The sequence below is a fragment of the Phyllostomus discolor genome, chromosome 5 (assembly GCF_004126475.2).
Source record: "Phyllostomus discolor isolate MPI-MPIP mPhyDis1 chromosome 5, mPhyDis1.pri.v3, whole genome shotgun sequence".
NCBI classification, from domain to species: Eukaryota; Metazoa; Chordata; class Mammalia; order Chiroptera; family Phyllostomidae; genus Phyllostomus; species Phyllostomus discolor.
Window position 1 is genome coordinate 741,605 of NC_040907.2, and position 25,433 is coordinate 767,037.

General features: G+C 70.1%; 2 protein-coding genes across 6 annotated transcripts in view; one reads left to right on the forward strand and one right to left on the reverse strand.

Moving 5' to 3' along the window:
- PRKCZ (protein kinase C zeta) overlaps nt 1-9,986 on the forward strand; it is a 48,783-nt gene extending 38,797 nt beyond the window's left edge. For all 5 annotated transcript variants that reach the window (XM_036025193.1, XM_028511908.2, XM_036025190.1 and 2 more), the window contains 9 exons: nt 699-796; nt 2,295-2,381; nt 3,604-3,739; nt 3,921-4,008; nt 5,116-5,235; nt 5,723-5,802; nt 5,902-5,991; nt 9,362-9,477; nt 9,589-9,986. In XM_036025193.1, coding sequence (XP_035881086.1) covers nt 699-796; nt 2,295-2,381; nt 3,604-3,739; nt 3,921-4,008; nt 5,116-5,235; nt 5,723-5,802; nt 5,902-5,991; nt 9,362-9,477; nt 9,589-9,676 — 903 coding nt within the window. In that variant the 3' untranslated portion in view covers nt 9,677-9,986. The remainder of the gene's footprint in view (nt 1-698; nt 797-2,294; nt 2,382-3,603; nt 3,740-3,920; nt 4,009-5,115; nt 5,236-5,722; nt 5,803-5,901; nt 5,992-9,361; nt 9,478-9,588) is intronic.
- A 2,551-nt stretch (nt 9,987-12,537) lies between these two features.
- Nucleotides 12,538-16,630, reverse strand: FAAP20 (FA core complex associated protein 20). Its single transcript, XM_028512567.2, has 4 exons — nt 16,480-16,630; nt 16,137-16,275; nt 15,758-16,044; nt 12,538-12,688 (listed from the first exon to the last, which is right to left on the reverse strand). The coding sequence occupies exons 1-4, from the start codon at nt 16,539-16,541 to the stop codon at nt 12,616-12,618; spliced, it is 561 nt and encodes a 186-aa protein (XP_028368368.1). The 5' UTR covers nt 16,542-16,630; the 3' UTR covers nt 12,538-12,615.
- Between the last annotated feature and the right edge of the window lie 8,803 nt (nt 16,631-25,433).

Below are 25,433 nucleotides of genomic sequence, written 5' to 3' on the forward strand. Positions count from 1 at the left end.
TGGGCTTCCAGGTGGTCCCTGGAGACGGGCGCAGCCCCCGAGGTGGTGAGCGGGCGCTGGGGGGGGGTGGCTCACAGCAGCAGCGGCTGGGCGGCGGCCCCCAGGGAGAGGTGCGCACACCGGAGTCCCGGGAGCCGGGTCGCCGCAGCCCGGCAGGCGGGAGGCAGCCGTGTGGGCGAGGGCACCCGGGAGGGGAGCAGGTTCTCCCTGGCCACCGGCAGGGTCTTCTGCCTGAGCATCTGGCTGACCGGCTGCCTCTGCAGAACAGATGGCGGGGCCGGTCAGGAGCGCCGCGGGCGGCCGGCCTGGCGGGGGAGGCGCCGAGTGGAGTTACCCAGCAGCCACTGCACGGGCGCGGCTGCAGCTGGGGGACCGGAGGAGCCGGGGGTCCTCTGCGTGCGCAGATGGGGGGAAGCCGTTCCACCCCAGGGGTCTCCTGGCAGACGGGGGGCGGGAGGGGCTGCACCCCAGGTTCCGGCATGGATCGGGGGCAGCCCTGGGGGAGGAGTGGGGCTGGGGAGACGCCCGTGGGACCCCATCCACGGATTCCTGGGGTCTTCCATGGGGACGAAGGCTGCCGCTCACAGGCCACCGCCGCGGTGGTGACAGCCAAGTGGGTGTTCCCTCCGTGCTGTCTCCCCCGTGGAGGCGGGGACCCCCCCCAGGGCGCCCCGGTGACCCCGCGGCCTCCGTTGCAGGACATCGACTGGGTGCAGACGGAGAAGCACGTGTTCGAGCAGGCGTCCAGCAACCCCTTCCTGGTCGGCCTGCACTCCTGCTTCCAGACAGCCAGCAGGTAGGGGGGCGGCTGGGCTGCCTGGGGGCCGGGTCGGGGTGCGCATCGGCCTCCCCCAGCGGCGAGGGTGGGGGTTTGGCTCGTCCGACTGGCTTCGTGGTCATCGGCTGGTGTCACGTGAAGTAAATTTCCCGCATTGGAACCCCAGTCATTTAATCCCGTTTACGAAACCTTTATCGAAAGCATCGCACACAGTCTGGTGGCGCTGGGTCAGGTCTGGACGACCCGTGAACAACCCCGTGAACGGGAGGCAGGTCTGGGCTAGTGGGCCCCGAGGACTCGTGGAGCAAACCGGTAAATGCCGTCGGCTCCGCCCGGGAACCCGCCGCTCCGGAGGGTGCTGGAGACTGCCGGTCCGGGGAATGAGCGTGGACCCACTGGGACTCTGACCAGTTGCCGTGCACTCAGCCAGCCTGTCTGTTTGCAAAGCAGTCGGCGGTGTCCTGGGCCGGGGAACCCCCGGGGGTTCACTGGGACCCACAGGACGCAGCACGTCTCCGGGCTCAGGGCCGAGGCTCTCAGCTCCGCGCAGGAGACCACTGGCCCCTCGGGGCCCTGCGGCGGGCCGGCCTCTGGAGGAGGCCTCTGGCAGCCTGCAGCTTGCACACCGCCACACGGGGAGGAGCTTATCTGGAAAGAGACCACAAGCTGAACCACCTGCAGACGGGACGGCCCCTCTGTGCATCTGGTGGCACCACCAGGCCGAGGCTCTGTGCACTGCGGGACACTGCCGGCCCCTTGCCGGCCCCCCCAGACTTCCTGTGGCCGGTCGACGCCGAGCCCTCACCCCTGGGCCTCGGCTCTGCACTGTGCCTGCCCGGGGGGCAGCCTGGCTGCCTTGGCCCCTCCTGGCCCCACCCTCTGGCAGTAGGACACCCCCTTGGCTCCCCCACCTGCCCACTCCCCCCTCCCTGGGGTCCCCCCCAGACCCAGCAGCCAGAGCAGTGGTTCTCGGGGTCTCATCACCCCCTCACCTGGCCCACGCACCTGGCGTGTCCTCAAGTGTGGGGCTGGTCCCTGTGGCCGGCCAGGCCTCTGGTCCTGGTGAGGCTCCCTGCACCCCTCACCGTGGGCTCTGCCCTGCTGCACCTTTCCTGCCCTGAGGCAGACACACACGCGGGGAGGGCGGACAGCGGTTGGGGGGGTGAAAGTCGGGGTTCCCGAGTTCTGCGGAGTCGGGGACAGAACTGGGTGACAGACAGTGTTCTTGAGCATCCCTCAGTGAAGGCTCGACAGCCGGCGCATGGCTCCTCCGCTTCATTCCGGGTGGCTCTCGCTGCCGGCCCCGCTGACCTGGGCTCGGGTCAGGTGAACCTCTGGGCCACCTCTTTGCACTCAGGAGAGTTGGCGCGGCTGTGACAGAGGACAGGCTGTCAGCCAGGAACAGCCTGTCACCGGCGAGAGTGACCCTGGACGGTCCCTGGCCGGGGCTCCGCCTGCGGGCGCGCCCAGCCCAGGCCCGCAGTCTCAACCTGCACCGCCCCCTCTGTCCCACCAGGCTGTTCCTGGTCATAGAGTACGTCAACGGCGGGGACCTCATGTTCCACATGCAGAGACAGCGGAAGCTTCCGGAGGAGCACGCCAGGTGGGTGCGGGCCCCGGGGCGGGGACCCTCTGGGGGCCAGCAGCGAGCTGCCCTCAGCGGATGGGCTCCAGGGCAGATGGGCGCCCTGCTCTCCCCCCCCCCCCCCCCCCCCCCCCGGCCGGGAGCAACTTGGTCCGAGCCGCCTGGGGTCGCCAGCTTGGGGGGTTCCTGGGAGTGGCCGGGGGACTCCAACCCCGCAGGGGCAGCTTTGAGCCCCGCCCACAGGAGCCAGGAGCGGGGGCTGCTGGGACGGTGGGGCTGTGCTTTCCCCTTTTCTGTCCCCAGAATGGGGGGGGCGGGCTCTCACTAAGGCCCCCAGGGGACGAGGGAGGAAAGGCCTGAGCGTGGCCCCTGTGGCCTCGGGCGTTCGCAGCCTCGTCCCTGCCTTTCCTGTTTTCCCTCGTTCTCTCTCCCCTCGTTTCCTCGCCAGGAAGCGCCCAGGCTGTTTGAGTCCCCTCGGTCCTCTCGGGAAAGGCAGTCAATAAATCACTCGCTTTTCCTTGTTGTGCAACGCCCGTCACACGGGAGTTACCACGTTAGCCGTTGTCAAGGGCACGGCTCAGGGGCGTCAGGCACACTCCCCCTGTCGAGCAGCCGCCACCACCCCCGTCTCCAGAACCTTCCATCTTCCCGAACGGCACCTCTGTCCCCAGGACACGCTCCCCACCCGCCCCAGCCCCCGCCCCACCGCCTGCTCTGAGTCTGTGGGTCTGTGTCCTCGCATGTTCCCCGTGTGGCTGGACCACCTCGTGTGTGTCTGTCCTCCACGGACACTGGGATATTGCCACGCTCTTGGCGATTGTGAGCAGTGCCGTTGTGCAAGCGGGGGCACACCCATTTCTTCGCCCCTGCTTTCGACTGCTCTGGGGACCCGCCCCGCAGTGGGATCGTGGGTCGTGGGGTAATTCTGTGGTTTCCAGAGGAATTTCCACGTCGTCTCTCATGGCAGCTGCACCAGTTACACTCCCACCAGCTGTGCGCACGGCCCAGTTTCTCTGTGTCCTCGTCACACTTGTGGTTTTGGTTTGTTTTTGTGTTTGGTGGTGTGTGTGTTTGGTGGTGGCCAGTGCCTCCTAGAGGCTTTGGTCGGCATTTCCGGGACAGCTGGCAGGCTGAGCGTCTCCCCTGGATCTGTGGGCCCCGAGCTCTGGTCAGCTGGGGGCGGGGCCGTGCGAGGGGGGCGCAGGCCCCTCGCTGGCCCGCTGACGCCGGGGCCCCCCAGGTTCTACGCCGCGGAGATCTGCATCGCTCTCAACTTCCTGCACGAGCGGGGGATCATCTACCGGGACCTGAAGCTAGACAACGTCCTCCTGGACGCCGACGGCCACATCAAGCTCACGGACTACGGCATGTGCAAGGCGAGCGGCCCCCCGGTCTCGGCCCCGCGCCCCGGCCTGCTCGCCCCGCGCGCCTCGGGGCAGAGACACCGCACGCCCACCAGTCGGGCCTGCCCCGCCGGCCGTCCCGAGGCGCACGGTCCCACCGGCACGGTCACGGCAGAGTTGTCCTCTGTCCCGGTAACCGACTGTGTCCCCACAGGAGGGCCTGGGCCCCGGTGACACCACGAGCACTTTCTGTGGAACCCCGAATTATATCGCCCCGGAAATCCTGCGCGGGGAGGAGTACGGTGAGCGCGGGCTGCAGGCCAGGCGGACGGGGCGGGGCCATGCAGGTGGGCGGGGCCTGTGGGGATGGGGGCAGACAGGGGGTGGGGCCAGGCGGACAGGGCGGGGCCGTGCAGGTGGGGGGGGCCTGTGGGGATGGGGCAGACAGGGGGTAGGGCCAGGCGGACGGGGCGGGGCCGTGCAGGTGGGCGGGGCCTGTGGGGATGGGGCAGACAGGGGGTAGGGCCAGGCGGACGGGGCGGGGCCGTGCAGGGGGGGGGGCAGGCAGGTGGGCGTGGTCGGGGTGGGGCCGGGCAGCAACAGCGGTGCCTGGGCAGAGCGGGGCGGGTGTGGGGCCCGCCGCCCAGGAGAGGGGTTCACTGCCCCAGTCACACCGGAGCCGCACGCCCTGGACACACCTGTGCCTCCACCCTTAGCTGAGCCCGAGCAGCGCCCCCTGCTGTCCCAGGCGTCCCTGGTGGAGGACACAGGACAGACCAGGGTCTGCAGTCGGCGGTGCTGCCCTGACCCGGAACCACACCCCCGCCACCCGCGGGCGCGGCTGTGCGCTCTGCCCCCGCTTCCTCGGCCTGGGAAGCAGTGTGCTCCGGGGGTGGGCGTGCCGGGGTCCCCATGAGACGTCAGATAGTTCTCGGCGTTTCCTTTGCCGTTACAATGGGAGGGGACCCGCCCCGTCAGGTGCTCGGCCACCGGGGGCCCGCCCACCGCCCGTGGGCGAAACTCCCCCCCGTCTGCCGAAACACATTCCCCACACACCCGTCGTATTCGAACGTGAAACCCCGACCGTGAGCGCAGGAGAAAACGCAGGGGCGTCTCCGGTAGAGGAGGCTCCGCGCCAGAAACGCGCACGGACGGCCGACCCGCTGTCGGGCTCCGTGTTGCGGTGGCCGGTGCCGCCCGCAGAATCGAAGGGCGCCCCCGCTCCCGACCACGTGACAACCCAGATGCCGGTGCAGAGCCGGGTCCGGGGTCTGTGTCCTCAGTGCAGAGCAGTTTTGGAGTCGTTAGAGAACTCCGCCCCCCAGGGCGGAGGGCGGAGGGCGGAGGGCGGCCCGCACCGGGCAGGCAGGGCCGCGCCCCTCGGCGTGACGGCTGCGACCCCGCCGCAGGCTTCAGCGTGGACTGGTGGGCGCTGGGCGTGCTCATGTTCGAGATGATGGCCGGGCGCTCCCCCTTCGACATCATCACGGACAACCCCGACATGAACACCGAGGACTACCTGTTCCAAGGTGACGCAGTGGCCGGGAGCGTCCCAGGCCTGTCCCCGCCCCTGGGGCCGTCCGTTCCCCACCCCCACCCCCCAGACTGGGTCCGGCTAGCCGTGGGCGGGGCCACCACTGTTTCCTGTCACCGGGGAGGAACGTGACCTGATGTAGCACAGACCCTCCCGCCCGGGCCAGGGGCGTCCTGGAGGCCTGGCGGGGGCGGGTGGCGGGGGCGGGGCCGGCTCGGCCAGGGCATTGCCCCTCACCCCGTCAGGGCTCCGGGCTTTCCCCGGGCGCACCTGCCCTGCCCCCAGGACTCGGCTGGCCCCGCGGCGCCCCCTGGCGGCCGTGCGCGGGGGTGCCGCCTACATGGGGACGCTGGCCGTCAGCCTGGGGTCCTGGGCGGCACAGCCCTCTGGGCCCCGCCCCGCATGGCTCCTGCCCTGCAGCACAGCGGACACGGGGGTCGCGCGGCCAGGCCCCGGCGTCTCATGTCAACCCCACTCTGCAGTGATCCTGGAGAAGCCCATCCGCATCCCCCGCTTCCTCTCCGTCAAAGCCTCCCACGTCTTGAAAGGATTTTTGAACAAGGTACGCTCGCAGCCGCCAGCCTCCCCAGGGGTGGAGCGTGGCAGCGGGTGGGCCTTCTCTGCCCCGGCTGGGTGTCCTCACCTGAACTCTGACCCCTAGGACCCCAAAGAGAGGCTCGGCTGCCGGCCACAGACTGGGTTTTCCGACATCAAGTCTCATGCGTTCTTCCGCAGCATAGACTGGGACCTGGTAACGCTCCGTGGGGCGGGCGGGCGTGGGGGTGCGGCGGGCACTGCCCTGGGGGGGGGGGTTGAAGGTCACGTGTGACCGAACAGGGAGGCGGGGCCAGCCTGGTCCCCGGGGACGGTGCTGCCAGGTGACCCCGTGGAAGCCACCCCCACCACGGTTCTGTGCGGCCTCACCAGTGGGGGCCGCCCGGAGAAGGGCGGCTCCTTTGGTTTCCCCGTGGGTGGGTTGTCCAGGCCTGGCCCTCGGTCTGGTCCGCAGGGGGGTGCTCGGGCCGGTTGGAGTTCGGCACTGCGGTTCCTGGTATTTAGGGCAACCAGAACCCAGTTTGTCTGAAAACGTAGAAATGGCGGTGGAGTTGCTGAGATGCATCTCTTAAAATGTACCATCTGGGAGAAAAGAGTGTGTAGCTAATTAAGTAAATGCTGAACTTGGGCTTGAGCTAGAAGCGAAGGAAGCCGGCCCTGGGGCAGGCGGGCTGCCCCTCCTGTCGCCGCGCCTCACTGTGCACAGGAGTGTCGTCTGTGTTTTAGGGGCTCCTGGGACCCTGGCCAGGGGAGGGAAGTGGGGGGACAGGTGCTGCCTCTGCCCTGGGGGCCGCCAGGCTGAGCTGGGTGGTCCATGGGAGAACCCGAGGTCCCGAGCAGTTAGGGGGGGTGGGCGCACTCTGGGAGGCTGACTCCAAATCTCCCCGGTTGTGCCGTCCTGCGTGCGGGTGGTGCAGAGACGGGACTGTGGCTGGTCTCTGACCCGTCCGTGCAGCCCGGCACGTGTGTTCAGCCTGACGCCCACACTGGCCCGTGACCTTGGACCCTGGGGGTTTAGGGACCCAAGTGCAGCCTTTACCCTGCTGTGGGCTCCAGCCACATCAAGGGCCTCAGGGGGAACCCTGGTGGCCGACAGTGCCATGTCCTCTGAAGGTGGCCTCTGGTGACATCCAGCCATCGCATCCTTGCTGACAGCCTGTCCTTGGGTGCGGGCCGAGCCCCTCACCCGTCTGAACGCTTTCTGTGGGCGCAGGGCGCGGGCTGGTGGCCTGGGCGTGAACGGTGCTTGTATCTGAGCCGCGCAGCCTGGCCTGAGTGGTGACAGCCACGGTGGTGGCCACTGTCACAGGTGCAGACCCGCCAGGCGGCCCAGGGCGCGTGTGCGGGAGAGGGACGTGGGCCGGAGCGCAGTGCGGGGACGTCTTCCTCTGACGGGCGTGGAGACGGAGGGGCGGGGCGTTCTGACCACGAGGGGACCCAGGTCCCGCTGCCCGCACGGGTCCCCTCGGGCGTTCTGGGTGCCGGGCGGCCTGGAGCGTCCTCCCCTCGGCCCTGGCCTCATGCCTGCTGCTGGCCTGGCCAGGCCCCTCAGCCCCCAGGTGCGGGCAGCACCGCACAGCCGACAGCCCAGACACCCGGTTTCCCGGGCTTCCTGACGTTCCCCCAGATCCGAACGTCTCAGAGCAACCGCGGGCCACGCAGCCCTGCTGCCCTGACTGCGCATCTGGGCGGAGCTGCCAGGGGTCTGGGCAGGGGGCGGGCTTCTGGGTGGCTCCCTGCCCCCCCACCCCCGGCAGGGGACGTCTGTGCAGCGCCTGGCCCTGGGCCAGGATGTGCTGCGTGCTCCCAGCGAGCGCAGGGCACGGGGTGGACGTGTCTGGGGGTTCCCAAAGGTCACGCTCACGTCCCTGCTCCTCACAGTCCCGATGTCCGGCCATCGGCCCCCGGACGCTGCACCTGAAAACTTAGTGTCCGAGTCGTGTGAGGCCCACGGCTGCCCCGTCTTGTCCCCAGACCTCGGTGCTCCGTCCAGAATCGTCCCGCTGCCACCGAGGCCGGGGCAGGCCTGCGGTCCCTGTCCCCGTGTTCCCACTGCCGCCCTGCGGGCCCGTCCCCAGCGGGTCAGGGGGCTCCCTTGTCCCAGGTGCGGGGCTCACAGCCGGCTGCCAGCTCCCAGCTCCACATCCGCCGCATTCTGGCGCTCTGACGCTCTGGGGGTTTAGGAAGAAGCTGCCTGCCTTGTCCAGCTTCTCCGGCCGTCCTCTCTCCGGCAGGACGGGGGCCGGGGATGCAGGTGTGCCATGTGGGGCCGTGACCCCCGGGGCCTCGCCGAGCCCTCAGGGTGCCCAGCAGAGCAGGCCCGCTGCCACGGGTCCGGCCGGGACAGAGCCCCGGTCACATGGGGGACTCCTCCTGCCCTTCCGGCACCTTGTTTTTTTTTTTAAGATTCCATTTACTTTTACAGAAAGGGGGAGGAAGGGGGAGAGAGAGGGGGAGAGAAACATCAGTGTGTGGTTGTCTCTCATGCGCCCCCCACCAGGGACCTGGCCCAAAACCCAGGTGTGTGCCCTGACCAAGAATCGATCCCATGACCTTTCTGTTTGCAGGGCAATGCCCAGCCCACCCTGGTCAGGGTCCGGCGTCCTCCTTTGGGTGCCCCTCACGTGGCCGAGTGTGGCCCGCACAGGGTGTCACCGAGGGCTGTACTGCTCCTGTCCGCTGCATTTTTCTTCGTTGCTGGGCTTGTTTGTTTTTGCATTTGTGCAACTGTGTTCGACAGTCAACACTCAGTTCTCATCACACTCACTGTCGGTAGAGTTTTCAGGGTGTGGCAGGTGTGTGGGACGTCCCTGACCCTTTGACCTGGCGTCCCCGGCTCCCTCCTGGACTTCCTGGGTCTCTGAGCACCGGCCGGCGGCCAGCGCCTCACCGACAGCCCTTCCTCCCTCCACACCCTGCTCCTCGGGCCATTCCTCGGGCCCCGTTCCTCGGGGCCCTTCCCTCGGGTGGAAGGGAAGGCCATTCCTGCTGGGTTGCACACTCCCACTCTCACACACACTCACACACGCGTGCACAAGCACATGGGGGGGCCACAGCCTGCAGGGACAGCCTGTCCCTCCGCTCCGTGCTCCCCTTCTGGGCACCCTACTGGCAACAGAAGATGGACACTTCTCCATCTGTGGCCTGGCTGCGGGCACCCCGATGACCCAGCTGCCATGCTGGCCGCACCCCAAAGCCCCTGGGGCCTCGTGGGGGGGGGGGACCCGTCCGTGGCTGTGCCGTCCTTGTCCCCCTCCCCGGCCTGGTCAGCAGAGCTGTGTTCACTCTTGACCAGTCCCCACCCGCTCCCGGGCCTTCCTGCCGTCCCCCTGGTGCTCCTGACCACTCGGCCCCCATGTACACGTAGGGACACAGGCTGGGGTTTTCTTGGTATCGGCCGGGCTGTCTCGCGTGGGGGGACTCAAGGCCCCCAGGGGGGCAGGCGTCTGTGGGCCTGGCGCCGCCTTGGCCCTGCTCAGGGCCCTGGAGTCCAGGGCACCCTCGGGCCGTGGTCGGCGGCCGCTGCGGGGCGCTCCACACTGACGTGCCTTCTCGCGTGCCCCCAGCTGGAGAAGAAGCAGGCGCTGCCGCCCTTCCAGCCGCAGATCACAGACGACTACGGCCTGGACAACTTCGACACGCAGTTCACCAGCGAGCCCGTGCAGCTGACTCCCGATGACGAGTGAGCTCCGGCGGGGGCGGGGGCGGGGGGCCGGAGTGCCTGGCTGGAGCCGGGTGGGGGGGCGGGGTCCGGAGGGCAGCCCTGGACCGAGCCCTCTGCCTGTGCCCGCAGGGACGCCCTGAAGAGGATCGACCAGTCCGAGTTCGCAGGGTTCGAGTACATCAACCCGCTGCTGCTGTCCACCGAGGAGGCCGTGTGAGGCCGCCTGTGCGCGCCGTCCTCCTCCTCCCCCGAGCGCGTGTGCCGGGGAGGGTGCCGCGCCGAGACCCCGCGGCGCGGCCGGGGCGCCTCGGGGCGGAACAGCCCCCCAGCGGCCCGCACAGCAGCTTCGTGCGGGAGGACTCGCTCCTTGTGCCTGCGTCGCGGAGGCCCCGCGGTGACCGCGTCCGTCCGAGGGAGACCCGGCCCCGCGATTCCGAAGGTGCACACTTCCCACAGAAGCGGAACTGGCCCGCTCCGCCGGGAGACTCACCTGTAACGTGCGGGGAATAAAGCGTACCAATGGTGTAGGCGGCGCTCGCTGCCTTCTTTCTGGGGCGCCTGCGGCGGAGCCGCGCGGCGTGCGCGCAGAGTGGGCTGGGCACGGGGGTCTGAGCGCCCGTGGCGAGGAGTTCTTACAAACGCGGACACTTTCGCAGTCCCGGTAAGTTCCTGTCGTCGATGCTGAACGGGTTTTCATGCTGAGCGCGGAAGCGCCGGGGAGCCCACCCCACCCCCACCAGGTCTCGGCGCTGCGTCTCCGCCCGCGCTCGGGGCTCGGGGGACGCGGAGAATCGGCGGAGGAGTCTGACGCCTGGCCCGCCGGAGCGCCGCCAGACCGAAACAGAGAACGTGGGCAACTCGGTCTGCTCAGAGCGCGTCCCTGAAAACACTGAGCGGCGCCGGCACCACATGGCGTGGCCCGGGCGGTTTGGGGGCGTGTCTGACGGCGACGCTCAGAATCGGAAAACGTCAGACCCGTGCGTGGGGGCCGAGCCTCGCGGTGAAAGGGCGCCCAGGACGCTGGCAGACGCTGCGCCGCCGCCCTGACGGCTCACCCGTGACGTCCGAGCAGGGGCACAAGCCGCCAGGTCACCACCCCCTTGGGAGAGGGACAGCCCGAAGGGCTGAAACAAAGGACGTCTAGAAAGAGGCGAGTCCCCTGAGTTTTTAAGTCCCTAACACGTTAGCTGGGCCACGAGCTGGGGCTCCTCAGACACCAGGGCCCGCACCACCAGGGCCCCACTGCGCCTCCGTGGTGGGCGGGGTCCTTCCCTCCCCTGCGGCTGGCAGTTTGGGGCAGTCTGGGGCAGGTCCCGGTGAGAGCGGTGGTGGCGGAAACAGGAGCTGCCACCGCTGAGCACCCGGCTCTGCTGGCCTCAGTGCGCCCCACGCCCAGCACACGCTCAGGCCCCAGGTGCTGGGACAGGGGCCCCAGGCTCCCCGACCTCTATCCTGAGGTCCCTGCCCACGCCCCACCCCGGGGTGCAGAGCAGCTTTTGTGGACCAGGGAGGCGTCAGTCACCCAGACCCAAGTGCCACCAGGAAGACCTGCCTCCAAAGACCCAGGCCAGGAGCTCCGGGTCTGAGAGCCCCCTGGGCCCCCACGGTGTGGGATGTCCAGCAGCAGAGCCCGGTCTGTGGCCTGTGCCGTCGCCCACGACTGCTGAGCAGAGAGCCAGGACATGCCAGTGTCGCCCAGGGAGCGAGAAGCCCCATGTGGCGGGAGCTCCCGGGCACGCCCTGGGCCCTGGCGGGTCGTCAGCCCCATGGGCCACAGCTCAGGCCCAGGTGCGACCAGGCTGAGGCCCGGCTTCGGCACCAGGTGTGGGTTGGTGGTCTGGCCCCTTGTGTGCAGCGGGTGTGCATGACGCTGCTGACACTGACGGGAGCACTGCACGCACCTGCTTGTCCGAGTGAAGAAGGCGGAGGACGCGAGCGCCTGAGCCTGCGACCAGAGGTTCTGGGGTCTGCCGGCAGCCCCGTCGTGCAGGTCTGCCCCCTCAGCACAGCCCCGGCCCGGCCCTGCCATGGACGACGCTCCCACGGGCCCTGGCTGGGCCACTCTGGGCCAGCACGCCAGTTAGAGACCTTCGTGAACACACCCGCTGCTATTTTCTTTAAAAGTGGGTGCTTCCAGGAAGCAGGTTTTGAAGCCATTTTTAAATAACAGATTTTATTGAACAGTCTCAGGTTCCCAGCAAAACAGAGGGGCAGATGCAGGGATCTCCTGTCTGCTCCCTGCAGGCACAGCTGCCCCACTGCCAGCGCCCCCCAGAGGGAGCGTGTGGCACAGCGGGCGTGCCGCCACCACCCAGGGTCCCCGCTTACATCCTGGCCGCTACCTGTCTGCGGGCCTGGATGAGGCGTCTGGTGACACGTGTCCACTGTGACGGGCGACTCGGAGGAGCCTCCCTGCCTCAGCGTCTGCTGCACCTGTCCCCTCCCATGGCCCCCGCGGGCCCTGCCGTCACCCCCGTAGCACCGCCTTTCCCAGACTCTCAGCGCCAGGCATGGCCTGTTCCGGTCAGCGTCTCCCCTGGGGGGCGGTGGGGGGGCTCGCTGTAGGTTCCTGCCATGCGCTGTCACGGCTGGCGGGGCCGGTGTTGAGAGGAAATCAGGACGTCTGCCAGTCCACCTACGGCTCCCACCTGCCGTGCGTGTGGCTGAGACGAGGGTGTCGGGCCTGAGCCGGTGCAGGGCCCGCTCTCCTGGAACCCGGAGAGGCAGGGAGGCCAGCCCAACGCCCTGCCCCGAGCTGGAAGCCTGGACAGGGCGGAGGTTGCTGGGCCACAGTCCGCCCTCCAACTCCGGCCGAGGGGGAGCCGCTCTGCCTCACCTGCCCATCATCCCCTGTGGGGGGATGACAGTGGCTGCAGAGGGGACCCGTGCCCTGGGGGAACGAGACCCAGTGTGTGCTGCACGGAGTCAGCCTGTCCCCCGAACACAGACGGGCGCCCGGGTCCCGAGGCCAAGGTCAGCTGGCGAGGCCATCCGCACACCGGCCCGGGCGTGCCTGCCGACCACGGGTCTGATGGCTGAGCCAAGGGCAAGGGGGAGGGGGAGCCGGGGCTCAGCGCACAGCTTCAGCTCCCTCGAGTGTCGGGTGCGGGGCATCGGGTTCAGGGCAGGGGTCCTGGTGGGGACGCTGTGGGTGGCTCACCACACCACGTCCTCCGTGCTGCCCGCCAGGCACTGTGCCAGGTGCCCGTCGATGTCCAGCTGGGCCAGCCTGTGAGGAGGAGGAGGCGAGACGGCCGATCATGGGGCGGGAAGCGCCGCCCCACGGAAGAGCACCTGGCCGGAGAAGTCCTGCCAATGGCCTCCGGGCTGGCCCACGCAAACGGAGGTCCCGGAGGAGTGGCTGCGCCCACCAGGAGAGACCCTCCCAGGCCCTGTTCTCAGTCAGGCTCTGCGTGCGCCCTGGACACAAGGCACGGGGAGGCCGAGCAGGACACGCATACGCGGGCTTCCATGCCTGAGGCCGGGGACGGCCTGGCACCTGCTCGTCTTGGCCACGTCACAGCTCCCGGGCAGCCACTGGAAGCCCCGCCCAAGAGCTGGTCGGCTGGCAACTTTCCCCGCAGGCCCCAGGGCCCTTCCCACAGCAGGACGCAGAGGCCACCTCGGGCCCGTGCCGGGAGTCCCACAGAGCTCCGGGGATGCCTGTGGCCACGGCCAAGGACTAGTTTGCTGGTCAGCCTGGACGGCTCTGCCAACAGGGCACACCCCCCCAGCCACGGCACTTCCAGGGCCATGACCAGTCAGCTCAGTTCATTGGCCAGAGCCAAGAGACTGTCCCTGGAACCACCGAGTCGCAGCGCCAAACCTACAGCAACTGCCCCCGACGGCCCCGCGAGGGCCCAGTGCCACCGGGAGGATCGGCTCCAGACCTGGCCACTCCTGGCCCCACAGCCAGCGCCCTGCTGCTCACCGGGGCCCAGGCCACGTCTGGTGGCCTTCTCAGTCTCCACGGCCCCAGCCCACAGGTCCCGGAGTCCCCGGGGCCACTCGGCCTATCCTTAGAACCAGCCCCTACCGTGGGCTGCCCCCAAGGCTGCCAGAGAGCCTCAGGCCTGGACCGAGGTCACCCTGTCTGCAGGCCGCCCTCGAGTGCAGCCCTCAGGCCCCGCCCCTGGCCCCGCCCCAGGGACAGAACTCAGTCTCAGCCAACCCTTCTCCAGCACATATACACAACACCCCGTCTCACAGTCACCCGTGACGCTGGGTGTCCGGGCAGGAACGTCTGGCACAGCCTGGGGGACAAGGGGGCTCAGGCAGTACCTCCAGAGGCCCCTGAGCACAACCAGGGCAAGAGCAGTGGGCACCCCACAGCCTGAGGGGCCTCAGGCAGCTCCGGTCCCACACGTCGGGGGTCCCACACATGGGGAGACCCAGGACTCGGGCTCCTCGGTCAGCTGGCCTGGGGAGCCAACCCACCCGACCCCCTACGTGACTCGGGCATCAGAAAACCCACGAAATACCTGGATTCGGCAGCAGGGGGACCCTGTGGGGACACACACAAGGTGTGAGTCCCTCACACCACACAGGAAAGGCTTTCTGAGTGGCCCGGGACACGCTGAGGCTTGGCAGAAACGGGACAAGCCGGCCCTACTGTGCCCGGCCCCTCCCTCGGCCAGAGACCGGTCCCTCCCAACACCGGTCTCGGACCAGCAGGACAGACAGTCGCAGTTCCTGTGTCCATGTGTCACCGGCGCTCTGCCATGCCCGCCTGTCTCCCTGCCCCAGGACGTCCGTGTGTGGTGGGCAGGGGGCCTTGTCTCCTGGGGGGGTTCCCGTTGTCTCCCGGGGGATGGCTGGGGCCTCGGGGCGTGTTCTGGCCCAAGCTCGCTCTGCCCTTTACAATCCGATGGAAGAACAAGCTGGAAGCATCCCAGACTCTCGGAGGCCGACACTCGGGACCCAGGCCCAAGGGCACTGACGCACACGCTGGAAAGACGCTGGCACTCTGCCAAGTTCACGGAGCTGCTCTAACGTTCAAACCTGCGACTTCCCTCCGACTGCCCCCCGGCTTCTGGAACCTTTCTTTAGAGACGCAAGACAAAGGCCTGGGGGGGGGGGGCTGCCCCTCCCCTAAGTCTGGGCCTCCAGGTGCCCTGGGGCCTCTGCTGACCGGTGTGAGTCCTGTCAACTTCACTCCTTTCCCTTCCCTGGGCGCTGGGGGGGGGGGGGGCGGGGGCGGGCACTGGGTGCGGCTGACCACAACCCGAAACCCGTCCAGACTGCAGGCCAGAGGCAGGAGGCCTGGTCCGGCAGGGCCCTGCAGACTCCCCCAGGGCCCTCCTGCCGAGCTGGACTGGCAGGGCCTCCACCGAGTGCAGGCCCCACCGGAGGACAGCCGCCACCTCGCCCACACCAGCCTGGGCAGCGGGGCAGGGGTGCCGGGGGGGCCCCCTCGGACGTAGCACGGGAGGAGCCACGACCCTGCCTCCCATGGGGTTCCAAACGAGGCGCTGCGTCTGAGGACGGTCCTGCGCAGGTTCCGTCCCGAACGTGGGGGCTGCCGGCCTGAAGGGTGTTTTGCCATCAGCTGCTGATTCCGGAGCCCATGCCCGGCACCCTCCAGGGGTGGGTGTGCTTCCGGGAAGTCCAGGGACATGGCTCCCAAGCACACGTGTCCCGCCCACAGGAGGTCTGGGCAGGCCCAGGTCCACACCCTGCTGTCCACTTACCACACCTGAACTGAGCTCATCCCCCCGTGCTGGCCCCGGGAGCCCCGCAGCAGTGTCCCCGGCTGGGTGACACCCAGCCCACAAGCTGAGTGGTTTAACTCCTTAGTACAGTTGGTTCCACCCCTACTTAAAGTAAGCCATAAAAACACATCCTGGGTTTTTCAAGTAGAAGAAAATGTCCGTATGCACAAAAGTCTCCCATCTTAAAACTTCCAGCCCACCCCGGGAAGGTGCTGGAGGAGCTAGGCCCCGGGGCCTCCCAGTGACCCGCGGCTTGGCCCTGCCCTGCAGGAGGCCTCAGCCCCCCAGGCCCAGGGCAGGGCAACTGGGCGAGGAAGGGGGGCAGCTCCCGGACCTCCCGCTGTAGAGTCTGCGGCCTGGGTCAGAAAGCAGCCTGTCCGGGTTCTGGGCCTGCTGGCTAGTAGGGGGGTCCCCAAACCCACAGACCCGTGCCCTCCAGCTAACCTCCTAGTCACCGCCTGTACCAACTCTGCACGCACACGGTTACTCTGAGAGGCCAAAGGGAGCTCGGGCACCTCTCAGCCTGCCGAAACTGGCCCGGGTCGGAGCGGCAATAGAGGGCGGCGACCCGGGGCAGGGGCACTCACCCGGGAGCGAAGTCGACCTGGCACATGGGGCAGCTCTGCAGCGTCTGCGCCCGGTCCACCGCCGGCTGCGCCCCGGAGCCGAGGGCTCCGCTGGGCTCCGGCGCGGCGCGTGCTTGCGGGGACCGGGCGAGGGACCCTGGGCACCCGCTGGCCCCGCGGAGCACCCGGTAGGAGTGGCCTGGGCCCTCTCCCCTCGGGGCAGGCGGGAAGGGCGTCCAGGAAAAGGTTTTGGATCCCACGGTGAAGACCTCAGGAGAATCGGCGCGCTCGGGACAGCGGCTGGGCTCCTGCGAACCAGGGGGGTCGGGCGGCGTCAGTGGCGTCTCGGCCCGGAGGCCCCCACCCCCGCAGCCGCCCCGACGCGCGCCTGGCCACCCACCTGGCCGGGGAAAGCGGGCAGCGGCGGCGGCACCCCGTCCTCGTCCAGGTCCGCGCTCACCGCGCGCAGCAGCCCGGCCCACAGCCGCGCGCGCTCGCCGTCGCCGTCCTGGAGGGACCCCGGGCGGGGGCTCGGAGGCCTGGGGGGGCAGCGAGGGTAGACATCAGCCGGGGGAAGATCCGCGGGGGAGCAGTCGGCGCCGGGGGTGGGGGGCACGGGCGGAGGAGGGCAGGAGCGGAGGGAGCGGGCGGGCGAAGAACGCAGCCCGGAGGGGCCCAGCGGGAAGCACGTGGGGAGGGACACGGGCCACCCACCCCGGCCACCCCCCAGGCCCCAGCCTCACCCGCCCCTGGAGGGCGGCTGCCGGCGACTCAGCCGAAGCCGAGAACTCCGAGGCGCCTGCATCGCCCGGCGGCCCGCGCGTGCGGCGGAAGTGAGCGACCGGTTCCGACCCCTTCACTGGCCCCGCCCCCGACGGACGCTGGCCCCGCCCCATCCAGACGCTGGCCCCGCCCCATCCAGACGCTGGCCCCGCCCCGATCCCGCGGACAGGCGCGAGGACGCGGACCCCAACCCCCACCCCAACCGGATCCGACCCTACCGCCCTGAGCGCGGGTCCCGGCCCCGGGGTCCCCGGCCCCGGGGTCCCCGAGGCTGCTCCTCAGGCCTCGAAGAGGCGGCCTACTGTTGTGACGTCATCAGAGCAGAGGGTGTCCTGACCCCAACCCCTGGGGGACCGAGGCCAACGTTGCTTCCTCCACCGCCGAGGAGACTTTCCCGCGGAGGGGGCGGGGCCCTCCCGCCGCGGTGACCGCGGGCCCGGGGTCCGCAGAGGCCTCGGAGGAAGGCCTCCCACCCGGTCACCCCAGTTAGAGCCCTTCGGCGCCGGCCCCGCCACCCCCAGCTGCCCGGCTAGCACAGCCCAAGCAAGCCTGGACCCCACCGGCAGACTCCGCGGTCCTTCCCAGGAGCGTCGCCGCGTCTCTTCGACAGGGACAGGGCAGCACTCGGCTCCCTTAGTGAAGGGAAGGAGAGGGGAGGCGACAGAGTCCAGGGGGCCCGCCTAGGTCCCGGTCCGGCGGTGCCGGGGGTGCAGGTCCTGCGGGGGTCTCCCCGGGTTCCCGCCCGGGCGACTCCCAGCGGCCACTGGGTGGCAGCAGAGGCCCAGGCACCCTCTGCGGCTCCGGACCCCGGAGAGCCCCTGCCCGCTGGGTGTTGGGGTGGCCCTGAGGCGGCTCCCCGGGGCCAGGATGTGCAGGGGGCTGGTGGCCGGCGGCTGCTCGCGGTGGACACAAACATGTCCCTGGGGGCGCTGGGACGCACCATTTCTGCTGTTCCCAGCTTTGGGCTCTGCTCTGGACCCCACTTCCGCAGGGCCCCCCCTGCGCTGCCCAGCCTCCTCAACCCCATCTGACCTTACCCCCCTCCACCTCACCTCACAGCCCCGCCTCCTCCAAGCCCCAAGTTTGGGCACCCCCAGCCCTGAGTGAGGGCCCCTCCAGCTAGCTGTCATCCTTCCAGGACTCAGGCCAGCCTCCAGCCTGCTGCCGGTGCGGACTGGAGGTGGGGCAGCGTGCTCACCCGCCCGCCTGTGCCCGGGACAATCTAGGTGCTGCAGACCCCAGGGGAATGGCACAGGGCCCTCGCCCCCAGAGCCTACCCCCCACCCCCGCCGTGCATGGACCAGCAGGCTGCCGTGGCAGGAGCTCGGGTCCTGGGCGAGGTGGCCGGTGCCTGGCCGGCCCCCAGGTGTGGGGGCTCCCGGCTCTGGCACTCGGCAGGCGCCAGCTGACGGAGGACTCCCGAACAGCTGTGTCTGGGCTCCCTGACCAGGTCCTGGCTGGCCCCAGCCTCAGAGCCTTTCCTGGAAGTGTCACCGCACTCCTGTGAGCCAGCCGTGGGGACTTCCAGGAGGAGTGGCGCCAGGCCGGCCCAAGGCTGGGCGAGGCCCTACTGGGCCTCAGATGGCCAGTGCATGCGCAGCTCTCGGGCCGTGCTGCGGAGCTGCGGGGGCAGCTGGGTGAGGAGCTGCTGTTCCTGTACAGGCAGTGGGGGCCTCGGCGCCCCAGCCTCTCCAGGCCACTCCCGCCCTCCGTGCCCGCCCCCCCCCCAAAGAGGCCCATCACCCGTTCCCCAAAGGAGGGAGAGGCCCCAGATGGACCCAGGATGCCGGCCCGGTGGGAGGGCAAGTGCCCCAGGGTGCGCCTGGCTGAAGCCTCTGGCACAGGACAGGGGCACCCGATCTCCTCTGGCCTTGGCCGCCCCAAAGGGCCTCCCCTTCCTTGGCTACCAAGGGAGGGGACCCCAGGCCAGGCCTGTACCGGCTGGCGGAACAGCAGCCCTGGGGGCCCGGCACCCCGGGGAGGGCAGGCGGGAGCAGCCCGCAAGTCACCCGGGGGCTTCTCCTCTCCGGTTTCACCCGGCTGCTGAGGGCTCCCATCCCCCACCAGCCTGGGACCCGCCGCCTGGGGCCCTTCCTTGCAGAGCAGAGCTGGGGACACCCTGAGCCGGGCGCAGCAGGTGCCAGGGCCCGTCAGGAAGCCCCCGATCCCCTCCGCCAGTGCTTTCCGACAGCTGCCACCCCGCCCCAGGCCTCCCGGGGACCTTCTGGTGGGGGGGCGGGGGGCCCCTGCAGCCCCACCTCCTCCCACTGCGGTCAGTGAGATGCGGGGCCCTGGTGGGGCCGCAGGGACTCAAGACGTTGAACTCGATTAAAAGGCTCCAGTTTGCTGAGCCATCGGCTGCAGCGACAGGCAGCAGGGCTTTGTGGGAGAATAGTTTCTGACTGGGACGGGGGTGGGCACCACGGAACCCCGTTTTCACAAGACAGAATCCGTGTTTACCCAGAATCCGTCAGCGTTTCTGGGAAGCCCCCTCCCCACCCAGCAGTGTCTGTGGGGTCAGGGGCGTCGGGCCCCACTCTCCAGCCTCGGAGCCGCCCGCCCAGTGCTGGGCCCTCACCGTGCGCTCTGGCCTCGCCCGCCATCCAGAGGGGATGAGCCAGCTCCCCGCGCCCTGCAAGGCACCCAGCCCAGAGTTGGGGTGGTGTGGGCAGCCCGCCGGTCAGGGCCCCTTCCCTCCCTCTGTGAAGGGGCAGGTGTCTTGGCTCCTGACACCCTCAGGCCCGGGGCAGGAGTGGCACCCGGCCCCTGTGGTGGGCGGGTCCCAGCTCTGCCTCCGACGTGGCAGCAGGGCCCACTCGGAGCTGGCGGGGGCGAGCTAGGCCCCACTTCGCTTCCCCACACCCTTCTGTGATTTTGGGGGGCCTGGTTCTGCCATCTGGCAGCAGGACCGGCCCCTTCTGGTTTTCCAGGGAAACCCCAGCAGGCACGCGCCGTCCACTCAGAGGGGGTGGGCGGCGAGGCCCCCACGCAGGGTGCCCTGCCCGTGCCAACCACGGAGCGGGGACGGCCCCCGGCTGGGCCGCTTCCTTCCCGGAGCCCGGCCGTCCATCCGATGCCGGCCTGCCTGTGCCCAGCCGGCCAGCCCGCCCGGAGCCCGGTGGCGGCGGCAGCACTTGTGGTCGTGAGCGTGCCGAGCGGACGGGCTGGGTTGGGTCGGCTGCTGGGAACCAGCGGAGGGTGGGGGGGCAGCGGAGCCCCGGGCAGGGCCCACCCGGCGGTGCAGGGGTGGGGGCACCTGCTCACCCTGCAGATGGGGGGGCCTCGAGGGCCGGGACCGCCAGCGGTCAGCAGGTTAAAGCCAAGGGCCGGCCCAGCCTCCAGCCGCAGCCCCCAGAGCCGGGTACCCCAGGGGCAGCGGGGAGGGTCGGCGGGAGAGACGGTGCCTCCTCTCCAAGCCCCTCCCACTCCCACTGTCTCCTCCCCGCCGCCCTCCCTCCCCCAGCCACGCGGTCCTTCCTCTGTCCCCACGTCCCCAGCTCAGGTGCTGCCCTCGCTGGTCTCCCCCCGCCGTGGAGGCTCCTGAGGGCCCTGGGGCTCTGCTCTGGCACCCCCACCCACCCCACCCCACCCCCAACAAGCCAAGGAGCCTCTCCGGCCCCTCCCTCCACCCATCGCCCTCCTGGGTTCTCCCGCCCACAAGTGGGACTGCAGGGCTGGGGAGCTGGCTGACTTCCCAGGAGGCCAAGCCGGCACTGTGCCCCCCACAGTGACCCCCAGCCTTGGGGTGCAGGGGGTCGTCCCGGGGGCCAGTCAGCCAATCCTGAGGGAGAGGGAGACCAGCTCGGGCCGTGTCCGGAAGGGATGTGTGTCCCCCCAAACCCACACTCCCTGGGGACCTGTGAGAGCGACCTCCCTTGGAAACCGGGGTCTGTGCAGGAGGAGTCACGTTAAGCTGAGGCCGAGCTGGGTCAGGGGGGCCCTGACTCCAGTGTGCGGGGGTCCTCCCTCATCCAAAGAGGGCGGCTGGACACGGGCAGAGATTGGGGTGATGAGGCCACAAGCCAAGGGGCGCCCGCGGCCACCAGACGCTGGAAGAGGCAGGAGGGAGCTCCCCTGTACCTCCGGGAGGGAGCTCGGACCCCCCTTCCTGTGTGCGGCCCCAGGCTGCCTCACCGGGGCCCTGGGGTTTCTCCCAGCCGGCGCCCCCAGTGCAGCTTGGAGGCCGTGTGCGGCTAGGAAGGGGCACCTGGGACTCCCGGGCCCATGTCCCTGGCACCTGTGGTGTCTGGCTGACCATCTCCCCAGCAGGGGGGTGTGGCGGCTGAAAGCGGCCCCCCGGAGGGCGAGGGTGAGCTCAGCCTCACACCCACGTGTCTGCTGGCTGGGGAGGCTCCCCAAGTCTCAGTCCCAGGGGAGCAGCTTTGCCCCAACTCTGGAGGCAGGGCCCACTTCCTGAGATGCCCCCGTCCCTGCACCTTCTGGGCACCCCCACCTTGAGCCCCGGGGGGTCACTCCCAACTCCAGGCAAGGGGGGGGTCTGTGGGGAAAGCTCTGTCCCCCACCCTGGGGGCCCCCTCAGCCCGGAGGGGCTGTCCTCGCCCTGCGGGACCTGCTGTGACCCAGAGCAGCCCTCGGGGCAGGGTCCCCTCCAGAGGAGCCCCTGGGCCTCAGCCGTGGCCACCCTCAGGGCCTCCCCCATCCCCTCCCCGTCCCCTCCCCCTTTCCTCACAAGGGCACAGCAGCCACAGCCCCGCCCAGCGCCCAGCCGGACACAGAGCCCGGGTCAGGGGTCAGCTGACGTGGTCGACCTCCTTGGCAGTGGGAGGGAAGGCCTGCGGGGGCCGGGGGGGAGGGGACCGGCGGGGGAGGGGCCGCTGCCTCCCACCCTGTCCCAGGGGCCGTGCTCCCGGGTCGGGTCGCCTGCCTCTGGTCTGCGTGACGTCTGTCCGGTTTCAGGGGAAGTAACTGACATCCACTGCTGCCTAAGGCGCGTGTGGCAGCCACACAGCAGGGGGTCCCATCCACGGGCGGCAGGTGGCCCACGTGGCCCAGGACGGCCGGGCACGCGGCCCCACACGGAATCGTAAACCACGCGGAACGCCGTGGGGCTGTTCTGGATTACCGGACGCACATGTGTCTTCCGTGTAGCCCAGGCCCCCCTCTCCCCCAGCGCGGCCCAGAGACGCCCGAAGGTGCGCCCTGCCGGAGGCCTCAGGTGCGGCGCCCTCTCCCCCGGAGACGACGGAAGGCACAGGCTTTCTCCTGCCCCGGCCGGTGCGGCTCGGTCGGCCGGAGCCTCCCCTGGGAACCGCAGGGTCCCAGGCCCCAGGGCTGGCCGGTGGTGTGCCTGAGTCACCGAGTGTCCCACACCGATGTGTGTGCCTCTCTCCCCCGGCCTTGCTCTCTCTCTAACACTGATAAATGCATCTTCGGGCGAGGATTAAGGAAAGGATGTTCCCCTTATGATGAGGACCCCGGGATCTGCCTCTGAGTCTCCCTGGGGCCCCGAGGGCCCGGGCGCGTCGGCCTGGGACAGTGCGAGGGACGCCAGCCTGGCAGAGGGTCTCTCTGTAAGACTGTCGTCCGGTCTGGGGGGCCGGGGGGTGGGCGGCTCTCTGCCCGGGCACCCCTTGGACTTGAGTCCAGGGCCACCCAGGAGGCAGGAGCCTCCCAGGGTCCACCAGGCCCCACCTGCCCCCGTCCCCCTGGCCCGGGGCCCCAAGGTGGCTGCTGGGCTGCCTCCCCAGCCTGGCAACAGCCCCAGGCGGCCACCCGAGGCCCCTCCATCACGGACAGGCCTGCCTCACCCCTGCCCTCCTCACTGCCCTGCCGGCAGGATGGGGGAGGGGGGTGACGGGGACAGAGCTGGCCCCTCCTCTCAGGCACCTTCCAGCCACCATCTGGCCCCTCAGCGGAGGGGGGCTGTGGAGGAGGAGTCACAGGAAGCTGGAGGACCCCCAGAGGGGAGCTGGGAGGGGGCAGTGGAGGCCGAGGGGGCTGGGCCCTGGGGACACACGACTTGGGGGGAGCCAGTCTCCGGAGCACGCCCCCCGCAGGCAACGGGCACCTCCCCGACCACCACGTCCCAGGCCCCCCACCCTGCTCCATGGCGTGGAGCCCCCAGGTGGAGCTGGGGAGGGCCCACCAGCGGGGGGGCCCCCCAGGGGTCCTTCCACGAGGCCTGGGACTGCCCAGCGGTGCGTCTCCCCGCCAACACCCCCTTCCTCCGTGGCCCGGGCTTCTCCGTGGCCAGACTCCCATCCCACAACGCCCGTCAGGCCCACCGCTGGCCACACCTCCCAGGCCCCACACCGCTGAGCCGGGCAGTCCTGGGGCCACAGAGTGTGGGGGCTCCCCTCTCTCACTCAGCCTGGCACTGACCACCCACCCTGAAGGGTCAGGGAGGGCGGGGCAGGAAGCCCAGGCCTGAGCAGCCCCCCTGGACTCCCGGCTCCAGCCGGCCAGTGACCCCAAGGCCCTGCCAGGGCTCCAGAGGTGGAGGCAGGTGCCGGCCCCCCGTTCCTCGGAACCACACCGGGCCGCAGACATGGAGGCTGGGCCAGGGCCTGAGCAGGTGAGCCCTCGGGCCTGCTGGCTGGTTTTCCCCCATGCCCTACCTGCTGGGCCGCCCCGGGGCCTGGCCAGGGGCTTGCCCACCAGGCCGACGCCCAGGGCCCCAGCCTGCCGCCCCGCACCCAGCCCTGCGGGGAGGTGTGGGCTGGTGGAAGCCCGGCCCCTTGTCATGAGCCAGGCTCAGTGAGATCCAGCAGCCTCCTGTGGGGGTCGGGGTCAGAGGGTGAGGCACGTGCAGGACTCTGGGGGCAGCTTCTCCACCTGGGAGCAGCGGGTGAGGCCAGCTCCTCCCAACCCCTGCGCCCAGTGCCCCCACCGGCTGCCCCACCAGCTCCCCCCTGCCCCGGGGGAGAGGGCTGTCCCACCCTGACTGCACCCAGGCCCAGCCGCGTGCTCAGCCTCTGCCATAGTTCACCTCACCGGCCTGCACCCGGGGCTGCTGACCTGCAGCCGGCCACTGTGGCCGGTCCCCCTCTGGGGTCCCCAGGCCTGGGTGGTGCTGGTCCCGCCGGCGCCACAAGCCTGTGCCTGGCTCGTGGGAGACCCTGACAAGGCCGCCCTGATCAGCGGCCCCGCATCTCCTCAGCCTCCACCTCCCTGGTGGGAGCTGCCCCTGCTGGGACCAGCCCCGGGGCCGTCGGGGCTCCCAGACGAGCCGCCGGTCCTCCCCGTGGGGCGAGAGCGCCGGGCACCAGCACAGGGAGCTGGGCGCCAACCGAGCACACACACAGGGTGCGGCCGGGGGCTCAGTCGGCCCCGGGCTTCAGGCCGGCCCCGTGGCCGGGGGGACACAGGGCCCGGATGCTTGTCACGGTCCCCTCCTTTGAGGCCCAGAGCCCGGGCCCCGAGAACCACCCGGCCTGCCCAGGACGTGGTGGGTGCAGGTGCCGGGGTGCACCCCCTCCGCCCCGGTCCCCGCTGCCCAGCGCTTTCAGGGCCCGCGAGGACCAGGCCGCCCGGTGGGCTCCCCCTAGTGGCAGGGGCCGGCCCACAGGCACGGTGGTCAGCCTGGGGGCGGGAACCCTGTTTGGGGGCCGCCCTGCCCTGCCCGGCCCCACACCAGGGCCTGGCCGCTGCTCCCGCTTCCGGGTGGTTCCGTCCTCGTGTTGGAGCCGCTGAGCTGCAGGCGGCCGTTCCGTTCACAGCTGTGTGGGATGCGTGCACGCGTGTGCAGGTGCGTTCCTGCGACGTGTGTTCACGTGCACGCGCTGTGTGTACAGGCGTGTTCTGTGGCATGTGGGTGTGTTCGTTCATGTGGTGTGTGCATGTGACGCGCATGTGCAGTCATGTTCGTGTGGTGTGTGGGGGTGCTTGTGTGTGCTATGTGCACACACCCGCACGTGTTCACATGTTGCATGTGGGGCATGGTGTGTGCAGGTGCGTTCGTGTGCGTTTGAACGTTCATGTTTGTGCGTGCACGTGCGGGCGTGTTCATGTGATGTGTGGGTGTGTTTGTGAGTGCGCATTCACGTGGCACGTGTGTGCATGCGTGTGCACAGGTGCCTTGTGCGCCTGCCGCAGAGCTGGAGCCCGGGCCCTCCCCTGACCGGGGCGGGTCCCCCAGGGGACCCCGAGGCTGCAGCCACCAAGTCTGACACCCAGGTCAGACCTCCGGCCCTTCGGCCGCAAAGCTCTGACTCACGGGAGTGGGTGGCCCTGCAGCTCGTCGGGGTCCGGGCCCTGCAGTCCCCTGGAGTGGCTGGCTGCCTGACCCCCCGGCCTGCTTTCTTCCTCTCAACTCTGCCCTCTCCCGCCCTCGATCCCCCTCTCCCTCCCCGGCTGGCAGATCGCAACCCAAACCCGCTGTTAATGCAGCCCCGCAGTTGTCCGCCCACTCTTCCAAGTTAAACATTACTCCCGGGGACCGGAGCCCGCTGGGCAGCGCGTGGCCTGGAGGCGGACGGCCTGTGGAGGGCGCAGTGTGGGGGCCAGTGCCAGGCCCGGGCCAAGGGAGCCCTCCCTGCAGCGTCTGTGGGCTGCGGGTGTGGGGCCGGGTGGCCGGCGGGCCCTCGCGCCCACCGGCCCCGCCAGCCGCCGGCCCCGCCCTTGGACGTTGCCTGTTTGCCTAACCCCTGCACTTCGGCCAGAGTGGGCAGGACAGCGGGCCGCAGGCCCCCGGGCAGGCGGGGAGGGGCCGCCTGGGGCTGTTGGCGGTCACCCCAGCCCTCTGCCAGGCTGGGGGCGGGACTGGGAACAAAACGTTCAGGAAAATAGCCTCACACGTTTCGAATCGATGCCTCACTCGGCCTCAGTGTTCCCAGCACGGAAGTGGAGGCACAGGCGCCGGTCGCTGAGCTTTCCTCCCCACCCTGCAGGGGGCGCCCCACTCCAGCCTGCCGCCGTGGCCATGACACTGGGGTCCCTGGGGCTCAGAGCTGCG

Bases quoted from the DNA above. Each gene is read 5' to 3' on its own strand.
- FAAP20 (XM_028512567.2), bottom strand. From the start codon at position 16,541: ATGCAGGCGCCTCGGAGTTCTCGGCTTCGGCTGAGTCGCCGGCAGCCG. The intron at 16,276-16,479 runs GTGAGGCTGGGG...CTGCCCCCCCAG, and splicing joins CAGCCGCCCTCCAGGGGCGG to GCCTCCGAGCCCCCGCCCGG. The intron at 16,045-16,136 runs GTGGGTGGCCAG...CCTGGTTCGCAG, and splicing joins TGCCCGCTTTCCCCGGCCAG to GAGCCCAGCCGCTGTCCCGA.